This window comes from Mustela lutreola, chromosome X (assembly GCF_030435805.1).
Source record: "Mustela lutreola isolate mMusLut2 chromosome X, mMusLut2.pri, whole genome shotgun sequence".
In the NCBI taxonomy this organism is placed as follows: domain Eukaryota; kingdom Metazoa; phylum Chordata; class Mammalia; order Carnivora; family Mustelidae; genus Mustela; species Mustela lutreola.
The window spans coordinates 132,184,259-132,209,230 of NC_081308.1; the positions used below are offsets into that span (position 1 = coordinate 132,184,259).

General features: G+C 49.9%; 1 protein-coding gene across 14 annotated transcripts in view; it reads right to left on the minus strand.

Annotated features, from left to right (window-relative positions):
• The window catches only part of GAB3 (GRB2 associated binding protein 3), a 94,062-nt gene that overhangs the window by 36,887 nt on the left and 32,203 nt on the right, over window positions 1-24,972 (minus strand). For 5 of the 14 annotated variants that reach the window (XR_009349818.1, XR_009349819.1, XM_059156723.1 and 2 more), the window contains exons 1-3: window positions 4,266-4,893; window positions 2,357-2,660; window positions 64-280 (exon numbers count right to left, since the gene is read on the minus strand). Coding sequence is in view for 12 of the 14 variants with exons in the window: in XM_059156723.1 (XP_059012706.1) it covers window positions 64-280; window positions 2,357-2,660; window positions 4,266-4,427 (683 nt within the window). In the remaining 2 variants the exon portion in view is untranslated. Of the gene's footprint in view, window positions 1-63; window positions 281-2,356; window positions 2,661-4,265; window positions 4,894-8,021; window positions 8,211-9,441; window positions 10,055-23,073; window positions 23,411-24,972 lie in introns of those variants that run through there. The other 9 variants (XM_059156730.1, XM_059156728.1, XM_059156732.1 and 6 more) reach the window with 4 other exon arrangements.

A 24,972-nucleotide genomic window follows, 5' to 3' on the forward strand; every position in this document is an offset into this window, starting at 1 on the left:
GCCCATGGCAGTGCCCAGGAGGCAGCGGAGATTCGGCGGACACAGACGAGCACGGAAGCGTACCTGGCCTGTCGCGGTCGTCCAGTCTCACAGTTGGACAGAATCAGATAGTCCGGAAGGGGCAGAAACTCTGACTCGCTTCTGCTGTCCTCAGTGGCCATGAAATCTGTGCTTAGGTCACCTCTTGGCCTGGAGGAGCTGGAGGCGCGGCCGCTGGGAAGGCAGCTGCCGGGCGCCGGCTGGAGGGCGGAGAGCCCACGAGAGCAGCTCTCGGCCGGATCTGCGGGAGAAAGCGTTGCCGGGGTTAACAGCGAAGGGCGGCTACAGCACTCATTCATCCGTGCTCCGGCAGCATCTACGAGGCCAAACAGAAGATGCAAATCACAGCTGGTGTTTGCCATGATGGAGGTGACCATTTCCCCGAGCCATAAACAATGTCTGGGGAAGAAGGCCCGTGTTCCAAGACTAAAGTGTTGAATCAGTTAAGAGTAAAAAAAGCGAAGCATTCTTGGCCTCGAAGTCTGCACTAACGTAGTCTACTCACAGCTTCTTCATGGCTCTTGGACGTAGCCCCGCGCAACTGTTTATTCACTCAACACACACGTATGTTCCACAGAAGGTGTGCGTGCATTGTCCATGCACATGTGCACATACGTGCGTGTCTATGTCTGCCTGGGTATGATATCCCAGTGCAAGCACTGTGTGCGCAGCGCTGTTTCAAGTCGGCTTGGACAGACTCTGGCCTCCCTGGATTCTACAGGCCGCTGGAGGAGACAGACAAGTGAAACATAAATAAAGAATCCTGGTAATGATGTGTAAGGAAAAGGAAAGAAGGAAATAGGGTGCGATGGCTGGGAAAGCTGCCATTCCTCAAGAAGCATGACACTCAGAACCGCCCAGTGAAAAGCCTGCTTTTATCTCCCCTTTGAACCCCACTGGCGTGAGTTTTGGGATTCCTGCATCCCACTGGTACAGAACTGCCTGAGTTCAAGTCCAGGGTGTGCTATTTGCTGTTGGAACTGTGGGTTAGCTACCGACCTGCTGCCGGTTTGCTTCTCTGTAAGGTGGAGATGCTAATAGCACGTAGGCCACAAACTTGGTCTGGGGACAAGATGAGCTCATGCACGAGAGCATTTAGCAGAGCTCCCGGCCAAAGTACACCCGAGGCGGTGACCAGCTAGGGCTGCTGGATACAGGACCAAACACTTCATGTGAAAAGCCACAAGAAACGGCCTGGTTATTATTCTCAGATGAAGACGACTATGCTCTTACATCCTCCTAAGAACTGATGAGTGGGGACTACAGGCAATGATTCTGGCTTCTTCCAAATTCTTACCAGACCTGCCTATCTTCTGCCAGGTTCATTGCCAGACGCATTCCTGTTCTTCTTTGAATACTGGGAAATACGTGGAATAACTGTTTTACAATAACTCCCGCATGAGGCAAGCAACAGAGGGGACACACACCTTGGCACATGGACACAGAAGTGTTGGGCTGAAGGTGAGGACTACGGTGTCTGGGAGTGAGCAGGAAGCCTGGAAGAGCCGGTCAGGGACGCTCGCCTTCTTTGCACCGATTGGACTCTGGCCAGGAAGGACTCATTGTGGCTTCACAAGGAAGCTTCAACCCTTGTAGAAAGTATAAAGGGCTTTGCCATCGCATCATTTCCTTTTATTCCAGTGCTCTGGAAGGTCAGTGATGGATGGGACTGAAGTTTCCCAGGAAACACGCTGCAGCGCCACCTACCGTTCGATGTGTTTGGGGGGAGGCGGTGAGAAGCGTGATGTTGACGGGGTTGGCGACTGCAGTTTAGAACTGATGCGAAAAGAGATCAGATTCAAGATTGCAAAGTGTAACTTCGGTATATAACACAGGAGTACATGTGGATGCAAGAGAACAAGAGTGAGAGTAAGTGAGAGCAAGAGAAAGGGGAGAGGAAGAGAACAGGAGGAAGAGCCCACAGCAACCTCAGAGCTAATTTGCTTTGCACAAACCTCAAGCCGATGGGAGATATGAGATATGAGAGTTCTGGCTTTCTACCGCCCACTGCTGAAAAACCCAATCGACAACATAAAACCTGGGGTTCCATGAATTAATAAAAAACGCTGATACTTAATACTTTCCAGGAAATCAGCAGCAGCCACGTTCTACCATTACTGCACCTCTCCTGTGGCACATTCAAACCAGGTAAATGTGCCACCCAAACACGCCGCAGGACAGATGCAGTAAAGGCAGAATGTGGCTGAGGGTGTCGTGGAGCCTGTCCACACACACTGGAAGCAGTGGTGGGCAGCATTGCCACTGGTCCCCCCCACCCCCACGCGGCCACCTCTCCCCCACCCCCTCCCCCTCTCACCTGCACCCTCCTCCAGCTGGCCCAGGTTGCAGACCTGACTGATGCTGTACACCCACACCAGCATCTCCACCTCAGTCTTGGCCACCAGATAAAAGGTACGCGAAGTCGTTTTGACGATGAACACAAAATTATTCTGAAACTCCTTGCGCAGGAAGCCAGGGCCCACGTGCCTCCAGACGGCGCACTCGCTCAGGTCGATGGCACGGATGGGCTTGCTCGCGTGCTTGCTGCGGTAGTACTCCAGCACGTCCGGGCTGCCGCTCATGCGGCCCCGCCGGAGCACAAACCAGCGCCGGCGCCAGGCCTGCGGAGAGGCAAGGCGACAGGGACTTACTTACCATCCTGACGAGGACAGCGGAGAACTCACCAGGTCAACGCAGTGAAATCAGGCCAAGGCCACTGGCCTTGGCTAGAACGCGGCAGGCACCACCTTCAAGCTGGCTCTAGCCAGTGGCTGCAAGGACATGACTGTGCACGCAGCACAGGGACATGATAGAAATGGACACATGCGCCCACTAAAGCCCCTGGAGACCAGTGAGGAGACAGCTGGTTTACCACCCTCCAACTCGGTCCAAAAGCCAAGATCAGACTCTCAAATCAGACACAACTGAGGACTGCCAGAACCCTCTAGCACACCTCTACACAACTGCCCGGCAAGAGAAGACTCACACACGTTTGACAGACAGAGTCATCGCCATTTGAAGTAGACGACAGTCTTGCTGTAAAGCTCCAAGGGCTTCACAATAACCCGTTTAGTCTCCAAGCTATACTTGGGAGAAGTCACTATTTTGATGTCCGTTTTCCATATGAGAACATTGAGGTTTGGAAAAATGAACTAAGGCTAATCCCTAAGGAAGGGATGTGAACTCAAGTGAGCACAGAAGGAGCTGTAGTGAGCCTGAGGTAAAAATAGGAGAGCGGGCTCTGTGGCTAACTCTTCACGAGTGTGTGACTATAGACTGGAACACCTCTAGGCCAAAGGATTTTTTTTTTTTAACAAAACGAAACAAGCACTACAAGGGGCAGAGGGAGAGAGAATTTTCAACAGATGACACGCTGAGCACAGAGCCTGACTCAGGGCTCAGTCCCACTCCTCTGAGACAACCACCAAGCCAAAACCAAGTCACTCAACCAACCAAGTCACCTAGGCGTCCCCAAGGTATGTTTTCTGAAAGATTTTATTTATTTATTTCTCAGAGAGGAACAGCACACACAAGCAGGGGTAGAGGCAGAGGAAGAGGGAGAAGCAGGCTCCTCTCTGAGCAGGGAGCCCGTTACAAGACTCCATCCCAGGCCCCGGAGACCATGACCTGAGCCCAACGCAGACCTGAGCCACCCAGGCGCCCGAGGATTTTTTTCTTTTTTAGATGAAAAACACTTAAGCATTCACATCCTAAATCAATGTTTCCTCATCAGGGATTGGAACGCCCCAGGGGGCATCTGAAAAGAGGCGTGTTTTGCGTATCCTGAGGGCCAAGGGTTGAGGGGGCGGAGAAACGCTGTAACAGGTAAAGGGAACTTGCTCCAAGCCAAGGGATCTCAGAAAGAGCCAAGTGCTGAGGTAAAATGATCAGGGAAACCTTAGTCCATGCTCAGAAAAGACAATGATGTTCCAAAGAAACCAGCACCAAGATATGGCTCCGCAGACTCTCACATCCCCCGACCTAGAGGAGCACCGTCCTGGGGTATGAAGCCTAGGAAAAGACGTGAATTTGCAATTGACCGCAGCCCCACCATTGTAAGGAGTCCTTGGTATCTGTAAACTTCCCACCATCTCCTGGAGGAGACCTTCCTCAGGTTCCCCATTTCCCCACACTAGACACCTCGCTCTCTGCTGGGGAGAGCAGGGCACAGACAAGGGTCACAGGCTGCCGGCCACTGCAGGCTCTTCTCCGCGGGAGCTCCTCACCATTGCAGCCGCCAAGGGCAAGTGCAGATATTTACAGCTCTGTGCGCAGCTCTTCCGAGCAGCAGGTGCGACAGCAGGAAGCATGGGCTTCTTCCAAGAGGCTGGATGGCCACTGGGACAGGAAGTGTTTCGGATCTTGAGCTTCACAGGTGCCTGACACATTTAAAAGCCCGCCAACCAAGAGGCCGGGGGGAAGGAAAAGCCCCTGTCTGGAGCGTTTGCGACGCCCTCGCTGCCCAGGGCACATGAGCTCCAGCGCAGCAGAGAAGCTGGTCAGGCCCTGACAGGCGGAAGGCCACTCAGTCCAACGGCTGACTGGTACACCTCAGACCAGAAAATCCTTCTGAGGCTGTGGCAAGGAGCAGCCAGGAGAAGGCAAAGGTGCCGCTTCGTGCTGGGTCAGGACAAGGAGGGGAATCGGTGCCTGGCAGGTGAGCCCTGGCCGGTTCTGCCTTTATGGACACTGTGAACATCTGAGGACAGGTCGGGCCACTCAGAAGAGGCACAAAGCATGTGATTAAGTCCTTGTTTTTAAGACAGGAGAAAGTACAGCACGTTTGTGTGCCCATGACCCAGGAGGGACAGGAAAGCGGCTGAGTCCATAAATTCTTGTCCCAAACACCTGGCCTCGGAAGGCTTTGGGACGTGGGGGGATGGGAGCTGGGCAAACAGGGACACGAAACCTAATCCCTGGGTCCCCTGAGACGGTGCAGGCCCGGCAAAGGGTCCAGAGGATTTGGGAACACCCAGTGCACCTGCTAAGGAAAGCCTTCACAGGGAATCTGGGTACCCCGAACTTTCCAAAGGCGACTTCGGTCGGGAACTGTGAAGAGGAATTGTGTGGGACTTCCCAAAAGTGACTGTAAAAGACGAACTCAAACAAGTTTCAACCGAACTGCTCTCAGTTTTATGGGAACAGCTTTCTCTTCTTTCGACAGCAATTCAGGGGAAGTAATACGGAACGTCAGCACGCGGCGTCCCGGCAGACGACGAGCACAGAGAAGCCGCTACGAGCCGGTGGAGAGACGAGCCTGCTGCGCGGCCCGGATAGCGAAGGGGCAGAAATGGGAAATCGGAAGATTCCGACCGAGCGACGCGACGGCCCGCGGAGGGGTTGGCCGGGAGCAGCGGGGGCGCAGAGGAGAAAGACACGGCCGCGCCTGGGGTCACACATTTGTCCAGCAGCTGCCTCCTGGTGGCCTCCTGTAGCTCGCGACAGCATGGGGACCGCAGGGAGGCAGGCGCACGGGGCACAGGCATGGCGCCCGGCCAGCGCAAGCTCTGGAGGGAGAGCTTCCACCATGGCTCCCTCGTGCCTTCCTGTAATGCAAGTGTCCCAGTCAGGCTTTGCATCCCCCAGACACCCACTTCTGAAGTAAAGACACCCACTTCAGCACCAGATGGGGAGCAGGGCCCCTCGCCCCACCGAGGCACCTCTGTTGCAGAGACCCTGGTGGATTTTGGTAAGTTACCATTCGGGCCGCTTGTTTCTTCTCTTCCCATGCTCGTGCTTCTAACTCACCAACAATGAGCCCAGGAAACCCTCTGCCCCACTCTCAGCCCTAATAGAAGCAGAACCCCAGCCCCAGTGAGCACTCTTCTACCTACAGCCTTGCAGGTGTTCTGGGTCTCATAATAATACACTTAGATTTCTTCAAAATCTCTCGATGGTTGTCGCTAAAGGGCTCCTTGCCTAACCACAAGGGCTGGTCCAGCCACGGCAATGGGTACTGAGGGGCTGAGACGGGCCTGACAGGTACCGGGACTGAAGAGGCCTAAACCATACGAGGGCCGGGGGTTCCACAGGCCCGGGCGGCAGGAGTGGAAGCAGAAGGAAAAATCTAACTTCCAGAGGAGGCAGCACAACTCACCAGCAGGCCCTCCCGCAGGGTTTCATTGTTTTATTTTGTATTTTTTTTTTAAAAAGATTGTATTTATTTGAGAGCAAGCACACGCACGTGCGAGTTGGGGGAGCAGCAGAGGGAGAAGAGGGACCAGCCCTTCTGGAAGTGGGAGACGTGACATCTGAAAGCAGCCGGCCAGCACCAAAGTGAAGCTCTTTGCATTGAAATAGAGCAGGGGTGCCTGGCTGGCTCAGTCTTGATTTCAGGGTTGTCAGTTGGAGCCCCATGTTGGGTGTAGGGGTGTAGAGATTACTTAAAAATAATAAACTTAAAAAAAAAAAAGATATAGTGAAACAGGGCCACAAGGAAGTTATCAGATCTGACCAGAGTCATGTCAGAAGGACTCCAGAGCCAACTTAAAGAAGCTCCTACTGGCCAAATATGGAACAATTTGAGCCTTAATAAATATACTAATTACAGTGGCTGGAAACTCATCAGCTATGTTTAAATCCATGTGTTCATCATGATATTAAAAAAGAAGAAAAAGGGGCACCTGGGTGGCTCAGTGGGTTAAGCCTCTACCTTCGGCTCAGGTCATGATCTCAGGGTCCTGGGATCGAGTCCCGCATCGGCCTCTCTGCTCAGCGGGGAGCCTGCTTCCTCCTCTCTCTCTGCCTGCGTCTCTGCCTACTTGTGATCTCTGTCTGTCAAATAAATAAATAAAATCTTTAAAAAAATAAATAAAATTTTTTAAAAAGAAAAGAAAAAATTTTCCTCCTCAGAGGGTGGGAGGGAGCCACTCCATTAATCATGCAAACTGGTCATGACCCTGCTTCTCCTATGAGCCAGACCACCGGGAAGATGAAGGGAAACATGTTTTTATAAATGTATTCTGACTCATAAAGGAAAATAAATGATAGAATTAGAGTACCAGCATTTTGCTGTCCCTGGCGAATTAGTAAGGATGCATATTAAGCATCAACAATTGCTAGCTCAGGAAGCAAAGCATGCAGACGTTCTGTGCCTTCAGGAGTCTGGCATGGGCTGTGGGAAATTTGGCATCTCAAAGGCCCAGGTTCTTCCCTAGATCAACGATGAGAAAAATAAAAGGATGAGAGGAATTCTGTCTATGAGATCAAAACTTTATTTATTTTTAAAGATTTTATTTATTCACTTCAGGCAAAGAGAGAGAGAGAGAAAGAACGCAGGAGCTGGGGGCAGAGACAGAGGCAGAGGGAGAAGCAGGCTCCCTGCTCATGTGGGACTTGATCCCAAGACCTGGAGATGATAACCTGAGCTGAAGTTAGACACTTAACCATCCTAGCTACCCAGGTGCCCTAAAACTGAATTTTTTTTTTTTTAAGATTTTATTTAGGGATGGCTGGGTGGCTCAGGTGGTGAGAATCTGCCTTCAGCTCAGGTCATGATCTCAGGGTCCTGAGATCGGGCCCCGCATCAGGCTCCCTGCTCAGCGGGGAGCCTGCTTCTCCCTCTCCCACTCCCCCTGCTTGTGTTTCCTCTCTCTGACAAATAAATAAAATGTTTTTTAAAATTAAAGATTTTATTTATTTGAAAGAGAGCAAGCGAGCATGATCAGGAAGAGGGGCAGAGCAGAGGGAGAAGCGGACTCCCCGCTGAGCAGGGAGCCCGACGCAGGGCTCCATCCCAGAACCCTGGGACCATGACCTGAGCTAAAGGCAGATGCTTAACACCTAACCAACTGAGTCCCCCAGGTGCCCCGATAAAAAGGATTTGAAAACAATTCCTCTGGAGGCCATGTTCACGGATCCATTGGATAAACAGTTACTAAGTGCCTACCACATGCCAGGCCCTGTGCACAAAGGGAAGGTTTGTCAGAGAAGTTCTAGACCCAGAGAGGACTAGAGGCCTGAGGGCTGCTGTCTCTTCTCACTTGGGAGCTGCTGGTGTGTGAAAGTGCGGGATGGCCGGGTTCCGTGGCTGCATGGGTCTCCACCTTCTCTCTCCTCGGACCTCCTCTGCTGGGCAGGTCACGAGCAGCTCAGGAAGCCAAGATGGAAAAGGGGGAAGTCAACAGTTCAGGGTAGACCGTGAAGATGAGCGTGTCCTGCACGGAGAGGATCTAGAAAGCAAAACCACCACGCAAACAATCAGCCGAAATTCTGACTCAGAGAAACAGACTGCAAAAATGGGGAGGGGCTGAAGTAAAAGTCAGGACCTGCATTTGAATTCTGATTCTACTTCTGACTTTCTGGGTGACCTTGAGCAATTAGCTCCACTGCTGGGAAGCTCAGCATCTGCCAATGGAAATGCTGTGCCCTGGCCCGCCTCCCATCTGCTATCACCACGGGGAAGCAATGAGAAACAGACAGCGAAACATTCTCAATCTGAAAGTAACTTATAAAAAAAAAAGAAAGAAAGAAACTTATAAAATGAGGATGGGCCTGGTTTTCACCAGGGCACAAGGCACTGCTTGCCCTGGGGAAACTGCTTCTACACTTCTGGAACCATAAACCCCACCACGCACTAATGGGTTGTGAGGGCTCGTCCAGCTCTGACAATCAGAGATCTGTTTCCCATCAGCCTTTCCTGCCACAGCCACCAAGCTGACTCATTACCTCCCCACCAGTATCATCTCTAACAACAGAACCTGCAACATCCTGTAACCTTGTGGAAAAGTGTTTGTGCTACCACTGAGCTCCCCCAGGAAGGCATGTCTAGATCACAGGTCTCTGCATTTTTATGGAAACAGTAGCAGAATAACTGTATCTCATCCTTCTAAGAGTAAAAGCTGTGTGTTGTTCTCCTCTTAAAGCAACCTAACTTGCTGCCTTCATAATTTACAAACAGCTCCTGGTCTGTACCAATGTACAAGTGAGACTTGAGTCTGAACTTCACTGTGATAGGTTGAACTGTGTCACCCCGTCCCTGGTTCATATGGACGCATGCACGAAGGAGTGTGTCATGAAGACGCAAACGGAGGAGATGGCTATGCACAAGGCAAGGAAAGAGGCCTGGGAGAGATCCATCTCAGCTCTCAGAACGAATCAGCCCTGCCCGACCTCTGGGCCTCAGACTTCTAGCTTCTTCTTCTTCTTCTTCTTTTTTTTTTTTTTTAAGAGATTTTATTTATTTGACAGAGAGAGACACAGCAAGAGAGGGAACACAAGCAGGGGGAGTGGGAGAGGGAGAAGCAGGCTTCCCGCTGAGCAGGGAACCCGACGCGGGGCTCCATCCTAGGACCCTGGGATCATGACCTGAGCTGAAGGCAGAGGCTTACCAACTGAGCCACCCAGGTGCCCCATCAGACTTCTAGCTTCTAAAACCGTTGGTGTCCCCGGCACTGGACTTACCTATCTCCTAACCACAAAACCAACTAGAAAACTAGACCAAGTATATGCACCAACTGCTTTTAGATACTGGATGACAATCAGCACAGGACCGTGACCTGGATGAGAAGAGAAACAAAAGAGGTCAGCCCAAGGAGCGCCCTGGCTTTCACAGCCTGTGGGTGCATTTCTAGCCTACACTGCAGGCAGGGGGTCCCACGCAGGGTGTAGCAGCCTTGCAGAACTGAGAAGACAGAGATCACCACCCCGGATGGCTGAGGTGACAGAAGTTCGTGGAGCGGGGTGGGGGGGAGTAGCAGAGAGGAGGGAGCTGGGTGAGGAAGGGGTTGCAGAAATCCACACAGGAATTCCCCGTAACTCAGCGGAACCTAGCAAGCACGTGTGGGGTCAGCTCCATGAGCGGAATCTGGTGACAGCTACCGGAGAGAGACACAGACTGAACCACCCACAGGGCGTGCACAATGCTGGGATGCGTCAGGAGCTCTGGTCAGTTGCAGAGGAAGAGCCAGAGACATTTGGTAAAAACTCTAGAAAGGACACAGCTTAGAGTTAGAAAGAGGCCAAACTGGCCCTGGAGTGTAACCACTCTAGACTTGCCCTAAGAAATCTTAAAAATAAGCCTGGGAGGGGCGGGGCTGGGAGGCTCAGTCGGTTGAGCTCCTGCCTTCAGCTCAGGTCATGATCCCAGGGTCCTGGGATGGAGCCCTGTGTTGGGCTCTGCCCTCAGCGGTGAGCCTGCTTCCTCCTCTCTCTGTCCCATGCCATCATCAATCAATCAATCAATCAATCTTTAAAAAAACAAAACAAAGAAGCAGCAGCAGCCTTGGACCGATCAAGCCGATCTTCCAGTTCTGAATTGCCTGCCAAACAAAGTTCAACACTTTGTAAAGGAAGACAACAAAATCCAGATAGTCTACACTATAACATTTACAGTGTAAATAATCGCCCCCAAACTGCTAAAATATGGAAGGAGCCAGGAGAATGGGGCTCGTCATCAGGAAAAAAGATCAGTTAATGCACAGAGGCCTAAAAATCACAGAGATGACAGAAAAAGCAGACAAGAATTTAGAAGTTATAATGTCTGAGGTTTAAAGGAAAACATGTAGATCATGAGAGGAAAAATCGACAAGAAGCAAATGGAACTTCTGTGGAGGTGAGAAACGGAATCTCCTGAGTGACCAGTGAATGTGAAACACAGAGTGGGGAGAAAAACAAACAGAAACACCCAGGAAGCTGCTGACAACACCCTTTCCTGGGCCTCCCCTCCAGGGAGCCGGTCAGCAGCCCCCCTTTCTAGAGGTAAGCGACTAGAGTCGAGAAGAAAGGAAGAAGTCAAGAGACATAAAAACACACAAAACCTCCCCTGAAGGGGAAGGGCATTCTGGACAGCAGTGTTTGGTCTGGAGCCTCAGGCCTGACAGAAATGCAAGGCAGCTTCATGAAACTTCTCCAAACGATCTGCTTATAGCTCAGAGCCCTGTGAAGACAAGCAGAATCCATATGTCTCTGAACCACAGTCTCAAGGGGACCATTTCAGCAGAGAATTCCTCATGTTTTATGGCTTATGAGCCCCTTAGAGACATGATGAAACGCACGGACCAGAAGAAATGTGCGCCCACTCTGTCCTTCTCTCGCGAGCTCTCACTCTCTCTCCCACACCCCCCGCCTCCACCATCCCTTCTGCACTGCCTTCCCTTATCAAGCTACACAACACTCTCCTTTAGTGGCCTCTTGGACTTTCATACCCGTTGACTACTATGTATTTGATGATGATTCACAAAAGTATTCTTCCAACCTGGATTTTTCCCGGGAACTTCAGACCCATGTAACCAACAATCAGATATTTACACTTACATATCTGTCTCTTAAACTTAACATGCCCAAACTAAGCTCTCAACTTCATGGCCCTCAGTCTCTCAGGAAATGCTACCCCCACGCATCCATCTTCTAAATCCAAACCATGCCGTGATCTTTGCTTCCAAAGCATTAACAAGTCCTGTGAACTCTGCTTTCGAAACATTCCAAATCAACCCACTTCTCTGTCCGCAGCCCCTACAACCACCCTGGCCCGAGTCACCCACATCCACTCTCAACACCCGCAATAAATTCGTTCTCGACAGAGAAGTCAGTGACCTCTAAGTAACCGAAATCAGATCATGTTGTTCCATTCATTAGCCCCTTCTGAAGGTTTCCTGATGCGTTAACAGTAAAATCCAAAGTCTAACATGGCCTAGGAAATCCCATATAAACTGGTTCAACTTCAGAAACCTTCTCTGCTCATCTAACTTCAAGGGGCCAGCCACACGCCTTCCCCACCACATCACCCTAGCTTAATTCCCTCTATGCCACTTCTAATACCTGGCATTTTTCTTGTTGTTTGAGATTTGCTGTCTGTTCCCCTGCCCCCCTTCCGTGCTCCACTGCACCCAGCAGAGGCCTTGTGTGTGGGTCATGGCTTTATTCTGTGGGCTGATGCTTCTTGAATGAATGGATTCCATACAATTTGATGGTATCACAGACCGAGGTTTAAAATACCATTCCTGAGAAACAGGACTAGCTCTGTGGGTTCATAAGAAACCTAATCACTGGGATTGTGCCACGAACTGGGGATGTGATGCAGAACGAGGCAGACATGATCTCTGAGCTGGACCTCAGGTAGGCTCAAGGCTTGGTACTGGGCCTTTATTTTTTTTTTTCCAAAGATTTTATTTATTGGGGCACCTGGGTGGCTCAGTGGTTAAATCCTCTGCCTTCGGCTCAGGTCATGATCTCAGGGTCCTGGGATCGAGCCCTGCATTGGGCTCTCTGCTTAGCAGGGAGCCTGCTCTCCATCCCATGCCTGCTGCTGTGCCTACTTGTGATCTCTCGGTGTGTCAAATAAATAAATAAAATCTTTTTTAAAAAGTCTTTAAAAAAGATTTTATTTATTTATTTGACAGAGAGAGAGTGCATGAGCAGGGGGAATGGCAGGCAGTGGGAGACCCTACGTGGGCCTCGATCCCAGGACCCTAGGATCATGACCTCAGCCAAAGGCAGATGCTCCACTGACCAGACCCCTCAGGCACTGTGGTCCCGGGCTTTCAAATCAACCAGGAAGAAAGTGGGAGTGTGAGAAGGATCAGCTAAGTACATGTACGATGAGCTTTTATTGGTTACTAAGATAATCAAAGCTGAAATTGGAGCACTTTATTTGTGCACTCAATTGCACTTGCACAGTGACATATACCTGGCTGGGTTCGAGCAAGTTTGGGCTCCAGAATTCACTCCAGTAAAACTAAAGTGGCCCGTCTGGATTGTGTCCATTGTTGAGAGACACTGAAATGAACTGAGAAACATCCTGAAAGTCTCTGAGACTGTAAAGAGACACCTTGGGGTTAAACTGCTTCTCTGGCCAGAGTGATTCCTGTCCCTTCATTCCAGCGGAGTTGGCCCCCTTCCCCCTCTGCAGCGGTGAAATCCCAAAGCTGTGAAATCATTTCCTCCACACAGGACGGGGCCGCGAGCTACCTCGGAGCCAGGAGCTCCCACTCGGCTGAAGGAGCAGGGCGCCCTGCCTCAGCAGTTTCGGACTTAACCCGTTAGAGGGCCTGTGCGGGCCTCTGGGCTCGCTCTCTCCTGGCCAAGAGCAGCCAGGGCGGCAGAGTGGGCGGCTCTGACTCCCACGGCTCTGAGCGCTTCAGCGGCTGCTGTCCCAATCGCCGCTGCCACAGGGGACACCTCTGCTCAGGCCTGTTCTGATCCTGCCCGTGTGCCTGGGGACAGCACGAACATCACTTGCCGGGTCCCTGAAGTGTCTCCAGCGGCTTTCATGGTCTTGGCACGCGCCACAGCCACCATGTGTGCCACCATGAGTGCATGTGCGACACGTGATACGCCCATGTCACTGGCTGCTTGTGCAAGAAAGTGACAATAAGGGAATGAGAAAAGGCCTCCGGCCGCTTGGGGCTCTAGTTAAACAAGTTACAGACAGAGCCTGGATCCGCAAGAAACCAGGAAGGCACAGCTAAGGAAATCTCCAAGGGCGGGGCAAACAGAAGGCGCCAACAAGATGCTTGATTTCAGCCCAAGCGCATAGACATGTGCATTAAAGGCAGACGGACTCGACGCTCTGGTGAAAGGACATTCACTGGCTGGACCCGTGAAGCGCGGATCCCTGTGATGCCCGCCGAGCCCTCGTGGGCCAAGCGCTGTGACAAAAGCTGCCATGTGGACAGAGGACAGCCTACACGGGCTAATCTTCCAGAAAAGGAAGCTGGTCCTCAGAGACATGAAGGGTCTTGTTTATTAATCCAAGTTTCACAGCTCCCCTTTCAGTGTTCAAGAACATTCTTAAACTTAAGAAGTTGAATACAAATTAGTTGAAATTAGGGGCGCCTCAGTGGCCCAAGTGGCTGGGCGTCTGCCTTCAGTTCAGAGTTCTGAGATAGAGTCCCATGTCAGGCTCCCTGCTCAGTGCTTCTCCATCTGTGTGTGTGTGAAATAAATAAATGAATAAAAAAATAAATAAAATCTTCTTTAAAATTTAATTGAAATTAAAGGAGAAAGAAAACAGTGGGGGTTGGTTGGTGACCCAGCAAGGTGTCTGGAAATGTCAGCAGGCAGGTTTTCCAGCTGGTTGCTCCTGCCATTCCTGCATTTACTGGGAAGCGTGTGGGGGGAAGCAGTGATGGAGTGTTACCCTCGCAGTCACTCATTAGAGCCCTTTCAGCAAAGACTGCGTTAGCGCACAGAACTCTCAGAACCACTTGAGCTGATCGGTCTCCCAAAGTGGACTATTTCTGGCCCTTTACATACATTCTTCTCCAGAGTCCAGGAGACACAGAGGAAGAAAGGAAAAGAGAAATAAGACTCAGCCCCATTTCCTGACTTTGCATTTCCTCTTACAACCTTCCTCATCACTGTTCCTCTACAAGCAGGTTTCCCCCACCGGGTTTTTCTTGTTGGTGTGCTGCTATTGAAGTAGACTTAACCAGTGCTAGTTAGTGTTTAGAAAACCTAACAACTCGGTCACCGCTTGCCATTTGTGAGGCCCCCAGGAATCGTGAATGTGGTCCCAGAACACGAGATGAAGGGGAACATTTGGTAATGACTTGGATCTCCCATTCTCTTCCCAGTGGTTTTGCCATGAAAATGCTCAGGAAGTTTGGGGTGTGTTTATGGGTTGCAAAAGGTGAAAATCATCAAAGAAACAGAATTCTGGATAATGTTCTACTTTCTCTCCACCTTCTACTTCCTTGCCAAGGGGGACCGCAAAAGCCATGGGCCCCAAGGGCAGCAGGTCGGGAATTTCCAGGAGCACATTATACTGCTCCTCTTTGTCCTGGCTCAGTGCCACCAGCCCTGGGATTACTGGTGACCCTTCGGCCTGATGGCCTGTAACCTTCTGTTTGCTGCCAGATAGAGCTAGGACTTGTCCCAGGCATGGAATAACTTCCTGTGATTGTCCTGGAGATGGCCTGGCCCACAGAATCAGCTTCCACGGCTGTCAACAGACACAGAAAAATCCCGTATCTCTGCAGTGTGGTGGACCTTGGAAGGAGGAATCCCGAGGAGGAATGTTCAGCAGAGATAAGTGTGCCACACTACATGACATGGACTTGACCTTCCTCATGCATTGTCAGTCTGAGCACCATGGAGTGTCCTGCCTAGTATCTCATTAATTTTTACATGGCAGATTCTCGGCGGTCATTAAGACCAGCTAATCAACTTTGCAGGTGTGTGAACCTGGGAGGGTCGCCAGTCCATTAGGTATCAGGCTCAGGATGCAGAATGATGGGTGGGAACAATGGGCCCAAACCAACTCCGGAACAAACAGCTATTTGAAATTAGTCATTAGTTTCTGTGATAGATTAAGAGGTTGAGGTAGAACCGAAATACAAAGGAGGCGATCAAGTCTGAAGGAACATTTGAGGTGACAACTTGACAAATGAACTGGCTGGTGGGGAAATCTTTTAAGACATGAACGGAGGAGAAGAAACTTAAAAATCATCCTGATCCCGAAGTGCTGGGTACAGATAATGGTGATGGTTACACAACACTGTAAATGTATTTATGTATTTTTTAAGAATTATGTACTTATTTTAGAGAAAGAGAGAGCAAGTACAAGAGCACGGGGAGGGGCAGGGGGAGAAGGAGAGAGACAATTTGCAAGCAGACTCCCTGCTGAGCGTGGAGCCTCACTCGGGTCTCAATCTCTCAACTGAGAGATCACGACTTAAGCAGAAATCAGGGGTACGACGCTTAACCAACTGAGCCATCCAGGCGCCCCATTAATGTCTTTAATGCCACTGACCTTTATACTTACAAATGATTAAAATAACCAACATCACATTGTGTATATTTTACTACAATTAAAAAATGATAAAACAGGACTTTCACGTCCATGGCTGTGTGTCCTCTAGGGACATTCCCCATTGTTCATAGTGAATGCACAGCTATGAGGGCTCCACTAACAATGAGATGACATCAGTACCAGAGCAAGACGAAGATCTTAAGTCAGACAGATTTCGCCCAATATATAGCAGTAATAGTTCACAGAGATGTCCCAGGAACCATACTCAGTGCTTTGGATGGACTGGATTAAATCATTCAACCTTCGCTTAGATGCTGTGAGGTACACGTTCGTCATACATATGGGGAAGCTGAGGTGCATGAGCTAACATGTGGCAGAAGTGGGCTTTGAACCCCGACCACCTACCTCAGGAGCCTGGGTCTCAACAGTGTGCTCCACTGAGACCAGAAGCTGCTCTGCACGACTGCAGCATGAGGTCAAAGAGCTTAGGACGCCCCCAGAGTGAGTCAGGAAGAAGGGAGGCAAGTGCTCACCGAGCAGACTGGCCTGCATGAGGATGGTGTGAAGTGCTCCCGGAGAATGAGAGCAGGGTTATTATTATTTTTTTTATTTTTATAAAAATGAGCTCAGTCTACCAAGAGATTTTCTTGTTTTCCTCAAATATAGGAATTTGGAAAACTGGATCTCTTGGGTTATTAGATGTAATGTCTCTGAGGTTTAATGCTGAAAATAATCTTTTTAAAAGATTTTATTTATTTATTTGAGTGAGAGAGAGGCAGAGTGAGAGAGCATGAGCGAGGAGAAGGTCAGAGGGAGAAGCAGACTCCCCGTGGAGCAGGGAGCCCGATGCGGCACTCGATCCCGGGACTCCAGGATCATGACCTGAGCCGAAGGCAGTCGCCTAGCCAACTCAGCTACCCCGGTGTCCCAAGAATTATCTTTTTAAAATGCCCCAGCAGTGTGTGCGCCTAGAGGAAGCTCATAAACTGCTGCATCTCTGTTTCAGTGCACATTGTGTCAAAGTTAGTTCTTCCGGGGCTGAAGACTCACATTTTAAATGGAAATTCGAGGGGCACCTGGGTGGCTCCATTGGTGAAGCGACTGCCTTCGGCTCAGGTCATGATCCCGAGGTCCTGGGGTCAAGCCCCGCATTGGGCTCTCCGCTCAGCGGGGAGCCTGCTTCCTCCTCTCTCTCTCTCTGTGCCTGCCTCTCTGCCTGTTTGTGATCTCTGTCTGTCAAATAAATAAATAAAATCTTTTTTAAAAAATTAAGAATAGAGCTTTCCTATGACCCTGAAATTGCACTACTGGATATTTACCCCAAAGATACAGATGTCGTGAAAAGAAGGGCCATCGGTACCCCAGGTTCATAGCCTGCTTCCCCCCCTCTCTCCCTGCCTGCCTCTCTGCTTCTCCCTCCACCTGCCTCTCTCTCTTTCTGACAAATAAATAAATAAAGTCTTCTTAAAAACAAATTTAAAAATAAAGAGGAAATGAAAACGGTATTGAAAATACAGAGGCGGACATTTACCTAACCCTGGCAGCCGGAAAGGCTTAGCAAGCACACGGCAGACAGGGCCGTGCATGAATTCCCAGAAACCAGAGACATCCTGCAGGACACGCCGGCCTCTGGTGCGAGCCTGGGCTGTAGGCAGGTCGAAGGGAAGGAAAGGGAGCAGGAGAAGGGTTAGGGTCCTCAAAGGGTCCTGCTTGGATGGTGGTAGCACTCAGCTGTCAGTGACAGCTCTTCTGAGCGGAGGAAGCGGCCCTCACGGCTTGCCACCTCGGGCCAGCACCCACCACCAACCAGCAGCGACTGCCCTGCCCCGGGGACCGCAGGGCGCCCGTGTTTGGCCAAGCTGCTGCTGGCCGGGGGCAGCGAAGACCCCAAGGGCCAGCCCATAGAGCTGCCCTGGAGAGGGAAAGAGTGTCCCCAATTCCAACTCGGTTTCACCACTTGCTTAGCTCAAGACACGTCCATCTGGTGCGAGGAGGAACACTTTACTGTTCACAGTTAAGTTAAGGCAAAGCCCCTCGGCCTCCTCGCCGCTGACCCAAACGCCCTTCCTTCCCACCAGGAACACAGGTGCAAGTCAGGGTTCAGAAATGCGGGCTGCGTGAACTGCTGGGGACGGGTCCAGAACAGATGCGCTGTGACATGACGACACTAGCCAGACTCACTTCCGCCTCAGCGCCTGAGTGTGCTCAGCTCAAGGGGGTCCTCGGTGCTGGCAGGTCATCGTGGCACTGCCCCCGCCTCAGCCTCCCCATCTATGCTCCCCTTAGAGCCACCTCTTCCCATCACTGTCCTGCTGCACTTGTGACTTCTGAGGGTCTGGAATGGACAGAGTTGAGAATTTTTCACTGGAATCTTTGAGAAATCACTTTCCTATTTTGTCAAAACCATGCCCTCCAAAGGGGGTGAGGAGAGGTACAAGTGACCTAGGGTCTTTCCAGGACTTGGCTGGCTCTTCTGTTTCTATTTTGGGTTATTTTCATTCTTTTCAATGAGCTTCATGCGCAAACATGTACTCAGAAATATGTTCCTTCTTTCTGCCAACTTTCTAAGAAACCTCTTTTAAGGTGGTGGCAGTCTCACAGACCAAAGCAAACGAGTATCTGGTTGTTTACATTTGGGTAATGAGGTTGCATGTCATGTCTTATGTGTCATGTCCGTCTGTCTGTCCTTCTGTAAACAGCTCTTTGCATACTTTGCCCATTTTTCTACTGGGATGCTAATCTGTTGCTAATGATTGAAAAGGTTATTAATGGAGATAAAGGATATGAACTCTTTGCTTGCCACACATGATAAAAAAATGTTTCACAGTTCGTCATCTGCCTTGGAAGTTTATATTGTTTTTGAAGTACCTAAGGCCTAAAATAGTGCATGGCAACATTTAGGAGATGAACTGACTGAATGGATAGTGGAATAAACACAAGCTTTGTCTCAAGATCACACTGACATTCTACAACTTTCTCTTCCAGAAATTTTGTCATTTTCTTACGTTCAAATACAACACATCTGCAATGAGTTTCTCGTATCTGTAGTACATGGGATTGAGCTATAATTTTCTTTCTTTCTACTGGAATCTCCTGCCCTAACTTGGTGTCAAGGTTATGGAAGAAGTTTATGGCTTTTTCTGTGCCCAACTAGTTTAAACCGTATGCAAGTCACCTGTGCTCTCAAGTCTGAAAGAACTCAACCACACAAACTTCCTGAGTCAGGCGTCTGTCTCACAGGCAATAACCTGACAACACATTTCACTCCTTTCAGAGTTATGGTACAGAACAGGATGACCCTGCAGGCTCTCTGATTTCGGCAAGGCAACATTAGAATTCTCATTCGGGGGTGAGAATTTGGGTGAGGCTGAATGACCACTTCAACTTCAGACTAATTTCTAATTACATGGTTCTCACTGCCAACACCCCAAACCACTGATTTCTTGCCAGCACCGAAAGCCACAGTGTTAACAGACTTGCTTCTTGTGAAACAGGACCTGGTGGAGACGAACCGAAACAACCAGGAGGGGCCACAAAGCAGCCCGTTGGGGGACCCAGGCAGCATGTCACTGCTGCCACCCTTCAGTGAGCAACGGCAAGGGATTTTTCTCTGTGGGAAGCAAGGAAAAATTCTTACCTGTGAAGAAGGCAGACTAAGCGGAGTTTCCAGAACAGAATAAAGTTTGCAGTGAAAGGCTTTGCTAACAAGCACTGTGCACACAGACGCAAGTGAGTCAGACAAGTAACCCACCGTCACACAGCACGCACAAGACAGGCACAGCCAGTGGGACCAGCCAAAGATGTTCCCTTTGGCAGGAAGACAGGGCACGGTCAGGCATGTCACTCACTCTAGGCACTTGGGGAGAGAACAGCGAGCAAATCTGCTCAGGGGCTCAGACAGGCAAGTAAACGAGGGGCAGAGGAAGGAAACCGACTTTGATCTATTTCTACCCCAACACGGGCCTGCCCCACTCCTGAGCCAGCAGGTGTGGGGCCGCCCTAGCTTTGGGACCACCTTACACAGGGTCTCTGGGCACATCCAGTCTGACATAAGTTGGGAGCCTTTCCCAATCCATGATTGTTAAAAAATTTTTTTTCTGTAATTTCTGTTAATCTTTTATGTTTCATTATTACAGGAACATAACTGTGAGATGCTGGACAACTCACAGAAACTCTAAGAGAACAGAGCTACAGATCTGCTTACAAAACACCCCAAATACCGACATAGTGAAAGACCCTTGAGCACAGTTGAGATAATGAACATATAGGCAGCTACAGTTTAATAAACAAAACACACAAAGAGCTTCTATGAAATACTAAGATACATATAAACGAGTAATAAGAAGACTTGGCAAAACACATGAATAAGCATTTCACAGAAGGCACAGATAGCCAGAAATCATGCATCCAAACACCGCTAATTAAAGATGTGACATGCATGTCACACAGCATGTCGCTCTTCTCTCACTGTCCCCCCGCCTCGCCCCCTGCTTGTGCACTTGCACTCTCTTTCTCAAAAAAATAAGTAAAACCTTTCAAAAAATAAAAATAGGATACCTTTGCCCATCAGATTGACATAAATTTTCAAATATGCATGATGCTGTGTATCCATAGCTTCCTATTGTTATTTTATGGTTATTATGGTTATTTGTAATGTCTAAAAATCAGAAACTAAATATCCATGAAAAGGGTGAATAAATTGTACTATTGATACACAAGCCACACATATACACATAGGCCATATAACATAACCGCTCCAGTCCGCTCTCCTTTGTCGTCATTCTTCGGGTTCCAATTTCCTTATCCCACTTACACGTCTGAATGAAATGAAGTATAAAGTTCCTATGTCTAAAACAGAAGCAAAATTTCAAGAAAATTTCAAGGCGGCTTTTCATGAGCTGTCTCTCAATAATGTAGCCTTCTGGCACTTTGGGTCCCCCAATCTGTTCCTTCCACGGGCTTCCAGGTCTCAGTACATGGCAACTGCACCGTCCAAATGCTAGAGGCCAAAATGCCCTGAAATTCTTGACTGCTTTCTTCTTGTCATGGAGAACCAATCCGTCCGAACTGTCCGCCGGCTCTACCTTCAGCATACACCTCCTTGCACTGACCCCTCCCTGTCACCTGGGTCACCGCAGTCGCCGCTCACCCACTCTCTGGTTACAGCCCTTGCCCCAATCTACTCTTGGGGCAGCTGTCCGGGTGACCCTGTTAGAGGTCATGAGGAATCATGTCATTTCTGTGCTCAGAGCCCTCCAGTCTTCCTTCTACTGTTTCAGGAAAAGTTAAAGGCCATGATGCAGGCCGTGCTGTAGGCCCCAGGCCCTCCTGTCCTCTCGAAGCGCAGGTGCCCGGATTCACTCGCCGGGGCCCCAGCTGAGCTCGCTCGCTGCTCCTGGTGTAAGGAGTGTGCTGTGCAGATTCCCAGACACTTCAAGCTCACCCCAGTCCAACCCAAAAGGTCTCTATTCCAACAAGAGCGATCCCACAAGCAGGAAGCCAAGGGCCCCTGGGGCTGGACAGGGGCATGACCTCCAGTATCAGTCTGTGGTATGAGTCCTAACAGGGGTGGTTGTAGGATACTAACTGGTAATATTCACTGACCACTGATGAAGTCTCTAAGAGTGAATGAGAGACAGAGCATCACTATTTAGGATCCCTAATGAAGTCATGGCGTGAGGCAATGAGCATGTGCGACTGCTACAAGCACAGAGACAACCGGGGGCGCCTGGCTGGCTGGGTCCAAAGAACACACCACCCTTGATCTCGGGTTGTGAGTTTGGGCTCCATTTTTGGCGCAGACATTACTCAAAAACAAGTAAATACGGGGTGCCTGGGTGGTACAGTCAGTTAAACATCGAGGTCTTAGTTTCAACTCAGGTCATGATCTCATGGGTTGTGGGATCACACCCCACACTGGGCTCCGCGTTCAGTGGGGAGTCTGCCGCTGGGCTCTCTCTCTGTCCCTCTCCCTACTGGCATGTGTGTGCGCCATCTGTCTGTCTCTCAAGTGAATAAATAAATCTTTCCAAGAATACACAAATGAACTGAAAACAACAGACAAGCAGGAATGATTTCCCTCTTGACAGAAGAACAAGAACTGCATGTACCAACGACATGAGTTCCACTGAGTGGGTGACCGACTCGCTCCATCAGTCTCTCAGGAAGTCACACATTTGCTGTTGACTATGAGCACCTACAGGCAGCTGTGTGTCTGCCCGGGATACAGTAGACTGCTTCCCTCTCCTTTGCTTCTCACTGGCATCTCCTGTCTCTCACCTTTCCGCACCACACATCTCCTGTCTTCCCTGCCCATTTCTTCCCCAAGTGCTTTAGGATTGCTGGGAATCAGCATCAGCAGAAAGAGCAAGAAGCCGCACTCTTGTGGTCTCCACTGCGGCTTGTGTCCTCATCTGCTGGGGCCTCGGGAGGTGGGGCGGAGGGGGGGCTGGCTGGCAGCGTCCTGTGAGCTCTCCGCTCTCATGTCCCCAAGCTTCGCTGGGACCTTGCGAAGTTCCACCCTACAGCCCTTCTCCTTTTACTCATCACGTTCCCTTTGAATCATCTCGTCCATTCCCATGACTTCTGTAGCCCAGAGACCACCCCTGAGCTCTGCACAAAGCTACCCGAACGACTGCTATATGTCCCAAGGTCATGACAAACTCAGCGTGCCCTAACCTGAGCGTGGCAGCTAGAAGGACTCAGCCCCGAATTCTGGTCTCTTCTCCCAGGGCCTAGATGACAAAATCAGAGTCAAACCCAGAAAGATCCTCACAGGCCGGCACGAAGACCAATTACAGAGAAAAGTGAAATTTCACAGGAATACATGTTAAGGCCAGTTCCTGCACTTAAAGAAGACACAAGAGTAGTCCTGGGACCTGAGCTACAGCAGCAGGTGCGGAAGCCAGCAGGCGTGAAGCACGCATTTGAAAGCTGCTGAGAAAGTAACTGTTCGCTCACAGCAGAAACAGATGTGCGACTTTGCAGGGCCACGCATGGTACCGCGACTTTGAGTGGCATTTCACATGTGTAAATGTTGTCCGTGAAGGACACTTCAATTAGAAAAACATAAAGGAGGGCGCCTGGGTGGCTCAGTGGGTTCAAGCCTCTGCCTACGGCTCAGGTCATGATCCCAGCGTCCTGGGATCGAGTCCCGCATCGGGCTCTCTGCTCAGCAGGGAGCCTGCTTCCTCCTCTCTCTCTCTCTGCCTGTCTCTCTGCCTACTTGTGATCTCTGTCAAATAAATAAATAAAATATTTAAAAAAAAAAAACCATAAAGGACAGATGAAAGCCTGAAAGCACATGAACAGACAGGAGAAAAGCACGGAGGAAAATGCAGTACCTCGACAGGAAGTGCAGGCTGAGTCACCTGCACTGCGGCCACAACAAAGCTGATGGCATCTCCAGCTGCTGCCCTCCCCGCGCCCCGCCCCCCCGCCCCCCAGCCCCGCAACCGTGGATGAGACCCGCCAGGTGGGGCCCGGGTCCGAGGAGGCACAGGGGGCGGGGCGGGCACTCTGCACGCTTTCAAGGCCCAGTGAGATGGAACCTCAGCCCCGGCCACTCACAGTCACATGATCATCTGCAAAGCATGTTACGTAACCACCTTCCTGTCACCATGTCCACATAACAAATGACTGGTCACCACGCGGCCAGCATTTCATGAGATACCCATGGCTATGCCTTCACTGTCAACATGTCCCACTCTCGCCCCTTCTGTACATCCATGCGGAGACCCCACAACAGCTTTTCAGCCACCTCATTAAATAACCAGCGACCAGCCATGAACTCCACTCGTTGAAGAGAAGGGCTTTCTGGCAGTGGGATGGGGAGACAGAGCTCTGTGCACCATACCACAGAACAGTGGGAAAGGGCATTAGGCATCTGCTTCCAAATGCGCTGCAGATGCAAAGGAAAAGGGATGATGAGCTCAAAGACCTAAACTCTTGGCCCAAAACACGGCAAAACAGCTGCCTTTCTAGGAAAGTGTGAACAGAATCTCTTATCTCTTAACCCACAGGCTGACGTAGCTCAAAACAAATCTCAGTTTAATAGTGCAAGACACCAAATTATTCCAGGAAAATCCGGGTGGGCAGTGGTGCCGGGCAGGCTCAGTGGGTGAAGTGTGACTCAATCTTGGAGTCATGAGTTCAAGCCCTGGCCGGTGGAGAAATAAACTAAAGAAACAAACAGGTGAGGCTGGGAACGTGACAAATGGCATGGAAACATCTAAGGGCCTCTGGAGGATTCTGAGTCCCCGAAGCTCCCACCATCCAAAATAGACTGGTGGTGTACCACCAAGGACGCAGACTCCTCAGGAATAAAGGTTCAGGGCACCTCACCAGGTGAAGATCCCTGAGCAAAAGGGAACCATGCATACGCTCTGCCTTGCTATCACACTTCACTAATTTTCTCTTTCTTTCTTCATTTTACTTGAATGTGTTGATGGCAATGACCTTGACAATAATAGTCAACAGGTCGGCAGCACTGGCAGCCAATTTCTCACCAAAACCAGTTCTGAGTTGTGGTTTGGGTTGTTTTTTCCTGGCTGTTTAACCTCAAAGCTGCTTCTCCAGCCCTTTCAACATTTATATGAGCCACCCAGTATCATTTTGATAAGCTCTCCTTCTGCTTAAATGAGTCAGGGTCAGCTTCTGTTGCAAATTACAACTCTGGGATGTCTACATGGCGTTCCCGCATCTCTAAAATACACCAAGCCAAAAGGAGAAATTAATCAATAGAAAAGGAGTAATTAAAGAGTTAGAAAAATTAAAAAGTAGAATAACCAAAAAGCTGGTTCACAGCAAAAAATGAAAATCAATGAACTAGAAAAACCGTGAGCTTAATCTAACCAAAAGGGGAAAAGGTGAGAGAGAAGAACTTTACAATGAAAGAGCTCTGGAAATAGGAAAAATAAACCTAATAATATAGGAACCATTTTGTAAAATTATACATAGATGAATTTGATAGCCAGAATGAAACAGACCTATTCAAGAAAAGTAGAATTTACAAAACTGACTTGGGGGGATACAGACTAAACAGACAAATCCACAGAAGAAACAGGGAGAATGGAGAAAGCATCAGTTTAGAAGGAAATGCTGCCAAAATTTTAAATGCTGTTCACTCCAACTCTACTTAAATATTCGAGAGTAGGAGGTGCCTGGCTGGCTCAATGTACAGAGCATTTAACTCTTGTTCCCGGGCTCATGAGTTCAAGCCCCACACTGGGCATGCAGCCTGT